Here is a 7,126-nt window from a genome sequence, read left to right as displayed (position 1 = left end):
TGCAGCGCAGTGGCGGGAAGGGGACAGGGATGGGCAAAGCAAGGTTGGTGCATATTCCACAGCCAGACTTTCCTCCCACTGCTGAGACTTTTTGCAGAGAGATCAAGGAGCTGAAGGCCTGCCCACAGATGGGAGTTGGGGAATCGTCACTCCTCCCCCTTTGCCCTTTCCAGTAAAGGCGCTGCTTGTGGGATAAGGCAGAGTCCCGGATGGAGGATGCGACTTTCCCAAAGATTCGCCCAATCTGACCATGGGCTCTGTTTCCCAGGGCTCCCCACACTGCCTCATCTTGAACTGCATCTCGCAGGTCTTGGCTTAGAGTGTTGGTGGCTAAACTTTAGGAAGGGTCCTTAGTAGATTTTTCCCTTTCTAGGAGCTGGGCACCATTTCTGAGACCTCGAGTCCCAAGACAGCACGAGAAAGATGGACAAGACAGGTTTTTTAATGCCTTAGGTGTCAGCTACCACACCTGTGTAGATCAGGAAGTCAAGGAGGAAAGAACTCAGGGTGTGTGAGTACAAAACCTTTGCAGGAGGCACATCTGAAGGGAGGAGAGAATCCTACACCATTTTCTGTGCCAAAATTCAGAGGAGGGAAACAAAGGCCAGGCAGAGAAGAAAGATCCAAGACACTCCTTCCCACCCCTAACTGCTGCAAAGCCTTTTCCCTAAGATCTGGGATCTTGAGCCCCAGGAGAGAAATTACCAAGTGGAATCACAGAACCCAGGCTCCAGATCCAACCTGTTCTCCAAACAAATTTCAGAGCACTCTTCTAGCCAGCCTAGGGGACTTACCTCCCTGCTGCTGAGTCAAGTCGCTCTGGTTTAAAGTCACTCTTTTTTCGGTAAAGCATTTATACAGCTTACGCGTGATGGGGTGCAGGGGGGGACACCGCAACAAGGAGTGACTCCAAAGTCCCCAGGGAAAGGAATAAGGGACCATCTGTCTGTTGTTCCAGCGAGCCCAACACACCTGAGAGAGACAATCCTTGACACTCTCCTCCCCCGTCCCTTCCCGGGCCCTCTTGGCACTCGTGGGACCCAAAGAGAAGAGGATTGAGTGCTACCCCAGCCCATGGCTAAGGAGGCTTCTGGGGGGATGGGGGAGCCCTCCACTTGCAGGATGGTGGGCCTTGCCTGATGACCCTGCCTCGTGCTCCCTTCTGCTCTCCAATGGCCAGAGGCTTTTCTCTGAAGCTTTTCATGGTCCAAGACATTGGAAAGAACCAAAATTCACACAGGCATTTCCTTCCTGCCCCAAAGCCGCCACAACCCCCACCCCAAGCTCCGGTTGTGTCCTGGCGCCAAACCCTTCCCTGGCTTTGAGCTGCCCCCACCTCTGGCCCCCCACCTTATCCTTCCTGCCTCCACCCTTCACCCAACCCTCCCCTACCATCCTCCAATCCCCCTGAAATACAGGAGCCAGGGCAGCATCCACCCCAAAGCTTACTGCTATCTGTGGTGGCCTCCACCTTCCCACCTGGTTGCCTTCCCCAGGCCCCTGGCAAGGAGATGAAAGCAACAGCTCAGCTGCTTCCTGCTGTTGCTCAAAGTTGAGTGGGCAAGGCCCAGGAAAGGGGGAGGCCATTTCCTTCTCCATCACAGGAGCGGTTGTCCTCCTTTCCACCCTGGCCCTCTCCTCCCAAGGGAGTCAGGCTTACACCACTTAAGCCAGGCTCATCTGGGCCAAGAGAAATTGGAAGTTTGGTGGACTGGGCGGATTTTGTTTTTCTCCTCCTCTTCCTCCTCTGGTCTTGGACGGTGTCCTTTCTTCCTCCTTTGCTTTCTCTCCTCAGGCTTCAGTAGCTTCTCATTTATGTCCCGTTTCTCCCCACACTGGAGAAGCGCATGCATCGGAGGAGTGGGGGCAGCAGCCTCTAGCACTTATCGTCCTCTTCCGTGTCACTCAGGAGATCGCCTCCGGCTGCACGCACCATCCCCGGCCCCGCGCCCCCCCGCCGCCGCCGCCGGTAATGCCCATTGGGCATCTGCCAGCTGTGCCTCAGGGGAGGGGCCGAGCCGATGGTGTTGGAGCGGCCCAGGCTGGTGGCCACAGCCGCCTCGAAGGTGAGCGTCTCCTCCTCGCCACAGTCTGAGGCGTGGGAGTCTTCGTGCAGGGCCAGGTAGGGCTCCGAGATGTAGCGCTGCGGGGTGGAAGGGCGGCTCCGGTTCCCTCGTGGGGAGCTGGAAGACACGGTCAGGCAGGCGTCGTTGCTCTCCGGGGCATGTGGGGGCAACGGGGAGCCATCTTCACTCTCGTCGGGGGGCGGAGGAGAGATGCTGCGGGTGTGTCGGAGCAGGGAGGCATAGGAGAGGAGGGGCCGGGGCTTGGGTGGGACCGGCGGGAGCTGCCGCCGGCTTCGCTTCGGGGTGCTGGTGTCCGAGATGGAAGGGATGGAGCTCTCGCTCAGGGAGCCCGTGCCCTGTTCAGCAGGAGAGAGACAGGCCTCATTAGAATGGTCTTGGCCCACCGTCCGCCCCCCAGATGCAACCCTTTCCATGGCCCCAGACCCCTCTGGCTCCTGTGGGGGCTGAACCATGGCCCTCTCCAAGCCTGGAGGAATTGGAGGCAGCGGAGGGGGGAAGAGCTAGGCCGAACCCCCTTTCTCTCTCTTCTGCTTCCACTACCGGTTTCCTTGGGTGTCTCGAACCGGCGAGAGGAGCCCCTGCTGACCTGCTGGCATAGTGTCCGTTTCTCTCAAATGGAAAAGCAATGTGGGAAAGGCCCTCCCTCCGGGGCACTTGAACGAGCCAGAGAAAAAGAAAACACTATCCCACATTGTGTAGGCGGGACCTGAGCCACCAGAAGCCAGGCTGCCAGGTGCTTGCTTTTTCGACAGCCCTCCCTGTTTCTGTCACATTTGAGTTCAGCCTAGTCCAGTTTGAGCTGTGGAATGTTTCTTTGGTGGTGGTTACATCACATTCTTGGCATTCAGCCCACATGGCAGAGTCAGTGATGAGATCATAGGAACCAGATCTACCGGCTACTCTCCACCCTCCCCATCTCCCTCCACTCCATCCCTCCCCAACTCTTCCTTCCCTCCTGCAGTTACCCATGTCCCTTCTGGCCTAGCAAGAGAAAAGAGCAGTGCTGGCACCAGCTCTGGGCCATGGCACCGGTTTGGGCTGGGACCAGAGCAGGACCCAGCAGGGTAGGAGGTTTGGTCCCAGGCAGCATTCTGGAATGCCAGGCGTGACTGCCTCCTTCACACCCACCTGCCTGTTGGGTGTCTGGGCTCTGTCCTCGCTAGGGGAGCGGGACTGGCGCCGCTCCGGGGAATCGCTGTCGGCCTGGGGACCTCGCTCCTCCGAATTGCAGCGGGAGACATCGGGAGAGAGAAGGTGCTTGCGCTCTTTGGATCGCCCTCTTTCGCGGCCACCCGAGCGGTGGGGGTCCGATTTGTGACCTGGGGAGGAGTAGGGAAGATGATTCCTGATGGCATCACCAGATGCAGCTTGAGCTGCTTTCCACCCACCCACCCACCCAACTGGCCCAGGAAACCGCCTGAGGAGCTAAGCAGCACCAGGGCTTGGGAAACTTGGGAAAGAATCCTGATTCCCGCTGCCCTTTGACAAGTATGAGGAATGCGAGGGCCAGAGGATGCCACGGGGATAGAGATTGCAGGGCCCCAGGTGGTGGGGAGAGAGGATCACTTCACTTGCTATTCCCTCTGTCCCCTAGCCATGCACACCCTGGTTCCCGCTGCTCCTCCCCTACCCCAGATTGCTCATAATGACCACTTGGGTCCCACAACTTTAGGAGAGAAGGTCCTGCATGACAAAACTGTGACTTCTCAGATATGCTGGGCTAGAGGCTGTAGCATCTAAGAGATGCCATCATACAGGGTTCCATCAGGTCCTCTTTCCTCTTTCCAGAGACCAGCAAGATGCATTCCATGTTTGCTGGAAATCTGGCTGACGAAGGGTCTGCGGCTTAGGCCTAGGACACCTTCGGATTAAAGACGTCCTCAGCTAGAGGGTAAGAACCAAGACTCGGGCAGATTCAGCCCCTTCTTTCCTTGGATTCCAAACCAGGGGGCTTTGTAGTTCTGCATCCCTGAGGAGGTGAGGCCCCAGGGGCTAATGCTTGGATCTGGACCAGGAAAGAGAAAGGAGGGAGGAGGCAGAAGAAGGCCAGTCCTCTGGGCTCCAGCCAAAATGAAAGGGGCTGGCCTCTCTGCATCTCACAAGTTTCGGACCTCCGGCTGGCCTGAGATCCACTCCATTTTTTTTTTTTAAGTGGTGGTTGTTTAGTGCTTACTATGTGTCGAACACGGTTCTAAGTGCTGCGTTAGATACAAGTAAATCAGCTAATCCATTGGCTCCGCCCCAGTGCTCGGGGCCAAGAGTCGTTCCCTTCCCTGACCCTCCCCTTGGCGGCCCACCCCTTCCCTCCACACCCTCTCACCGGAGTCAGAGTTGAGGCGATGAGCCGACAGGCGCAGCGATGAGTGGTAGCTACGCCGGCGAGACTTGTACGTGTTTTCACTGCTCCGCTCCATGGAAAACTCCTCCAACCAGGAGCTGTTGGTGCGCTTGTCCCGGATGGTGGAGAAGGACCGCCTCATGGAGCTCGGGTCTGTCACCACCTGGAAACGCCACTCGGCACCGAGGGGGGGGAAGGAGCAGAAAACGTCAGCTGGGCTCCGCCTCCCGCTAAGGTAAGGCCTGGGTGTTGACTACAGGTGGGCAATGTCTCTCAGGGTCCTGGGCTCTGTCCCTATGGGGAGGAGAAGGCCACTCCAAAAAGGGGTCTGACCTCTGGCCTCGACCTCCTGGACCTACTTGGGAGCCTGAGAAAGCATCACACCGAGGGCAGGTACAAAGCTTCCCACAAAACTCAGCTTCTCGTGGTGCAAAAAGAAACTAACCCCACATCTGGGCTTCCTGGGCTCCTATCTGTTCACCTCTCTTTGAACCAAATGTGGAAGCCAAGCCAAGAGGAATTCAACTTTCCCAGGAGACAGAGGAAGAGAGGAAGAAAGAGACAGAGAGATGCTGCCTGAGCTCTCTGATTCCAACTCTACTTCAGGTGCGGAGGGAAGAAGACCTAGAAAAGGACGAAAAAGGAGAGGAGCTTGTCCAAGTGGTCAGGTAGAAGCTGGGGGGGGGGAGAGGGGAGTGAGGAGAAGGAGGACGAATAGGAGAGTGTCATAGGCATCATCTCCCCTGTCTGCTCTTCTCAGGCTCCCCTGTCCCCCCTCAACTCTTCTTTCTCAATCTCAGAAAGGAACACTTGCTCATAGCGCCCTACTCTGTAGGTCCAGCCCAGGCCAGGGGCTGCTCACATGACTCTAACCTGTCCCCCAAAACACAACTAGCACTAAGATCACCCCCACCTTAACTTGGGAAAGCATTCAAAGGACCATCCAAGCCCTTGCCATACCACGATCTGCCTCAAAACAGCTCCAGAATCAAATCTGTCAAAAACCCTTCTCATTTCTGTTTGTCAAACGATGTAAGACAGACAGACAGAAGAAGAAAAAGAAAAGCCAGTTAGACAGACAGAGAAATGAAACGAAGCCTGCGTCAACTGGGACAGATGGCTCAGCCAGGGGTGTGTGTGGGTGTGTGTTTGTGTGGATGGATGGATGCATGCACGCTCAACACGCTGAGAGATATGGGAAGGAGGCAGTAACTTGGGGGAAAAAAATCTTGAAAAACGTCATTCCCACGTGGTTCTTGGCATTCTAAGAGCCTCTGCGAAACCAGAACCGTTTTCCCCTCTGATCCGCCGGTCGGTGGCCGAGGTCAGAGGAGAGCTTCCAGCCTCAACAGCCCAGCCGCCTCCAGCTGCAGGGTCCTGACCAGAAGGCAGCCCACCTAAGGAAATAGGCCCTGCCGGCGGGGTGTGGCAGAGGACTGGTGGGGATCCGGCAGGGGGGCAGCAGCCACCATCTCATAATCCACCACCACCTCCACCGTCTGTCCCCCAGGCTGCCTCCGCTAGACCTGGTGGGTTGCGGGTGCATTTTACCTGGGGCTCCACGGTCAGGCGCGGCATCGAAGATGCCCTCCCCGAGGCTGCCCGCTCCTGGGTGTCCGCAGGGAGGTAGCTGCCATGGTTAGAGGGCTGCACGCTTTTAAACTCACTAACCTCTGGCTCCTGGAAATAAACACACAGCCTAGGTCGTGGGACCGGATTTCATTCTATTCCTTGATGATTTTTTTTTTAAACCCACCTTCCCCAAAACCTCTGGGATGTGGAGAAGGAGCAGGGACACTCCGTCCCCGGGGACTCGGGTCATTCCTTAACGGGTTCCCTTGCCTTCCATCTCCTGGGATAGGGTTCCACTAGAATCACCTGGTCAGATGTCCCAACGGGCATCAGTATCCTCCAGGGCCTCACAGAGAACCAGGAGGAATCGGGAGTTGCGATCAATGTCTGTGTTTCTCTGGAATAGAGCCTCACCAGGTTCTCTGCTTCTCAATGATAGTATTGGGATTTAGCGGATTGTTGTGCCATGTTTGTTTCAGATAAAGGGTCCCACTTAATAAGGAACCTGAATTCCCTGGTGGTCACAGGGAGTAAATTAAGCTGATTCTTTTGTCTGTTTTGTCAGCCAGTAATTTTGGAGGGGGAATATGGTGGCAACAACAAGCTACGGAGGAGCATGCTTGTGCCCCGAGGGAGGATGGCCTGTGTAAACAGGAAGACACATGGCATCCTGAAACGACATCCAAAAACGGCTGCTATGAAAGTGGGACAATCCAGAGGAGGATGCCAGCAGCAGGAGGTCTTTAGCAGATAGCTGCGACCCAGTTTCCTGTGCTTAAGGTAAGCAATTTCTGTGATCGATTGGCTGCTTCAAACAAGATGTATGTGCATAACAGAAGTTGTGCTCCACATTCTTGAGACGCACACAGATCTGACTGCCAATGCATGCTGCAGTTCAACAGGTGTAAGGATGGTGCACAGACATCCGCCCGCACACGCTTGATTACACGGTCACACACAGTACTCAGAATTTGGACATGCATGTGAGAGAAGTTGGGAGGGCGGGGGACAGGATCGGGGCATAAAGGGATATTGGTGTTTGTGTAACACAGACACCAGTGCCGACAGTGAGATGAACACAAATCTAAAACGCCCCCAGCACTACAGGTTAGCTCAGAGGAGCCCACTG

At 56.0% G+C, this 7,126-nt stretch overlaps 1 protein-coding gene across 2 annotated transcripts in view; it reads right to left on the bottom strand.

The window, feature by feature from the left end:
• Positions 1–1,401: 1,401 nt before the first annotated feature.
• Positions 1,402–7,126, bottom strand: part of CACNA1E (calcium voltage-gated channel subunit alpha1 E) — a 263,235-nt gene continuing 257,510 nt past the window's right edge. Inside the window, exons 46-49 of one of the 2 annotated variants that reach the window (XM_038757753.1) lie at positions 5,977–6,105; positions 4,408–4,588; positions 3,216–3,406; positions 1,402–2,422 (exon numbers count right to left, since the gene is read on the bottom strand). In XM_038757753.1, coding sequence (XP_038613681.1) covers positions 1,877–2,422; positions 3,216–3,406; positions 4,408–4,588; positions 5,977–6,105 — 1,047 coding nt within the window. In that variant the 3' untranslated portion in view covers positions 1,402–1,876. The remainder of the gene's footprint in view (positions 2,423–3,215; positions 3,407–4,407; positions 4,589–5,976; positions 6,106–7,126) is intronic. The other variant, XM_038757754.1, reaches the window with a different exon arrangement.

Source organism: Tachyglossus aculeatus, chromosome 16, assembly GCF_015852505.1.
Source record: "Tachyglossus aculeatus isolate mTacAcu1 chromosome 16, mTacAcu1.pri, whole genome shotgun sequence".
Classification (NCBI taxonomy): Eukaryota; Metazoa; Chordata; class Mammalia; order Monotremata; family Tachyglossidae; genus Tachyglossus; species Tachyglossus aculeatus.
The sequence above is the reverse complement of the archived record's forward strand: the minus strand, read 5'-3'. Positions and strand labels throughout refer to the sequence as shown.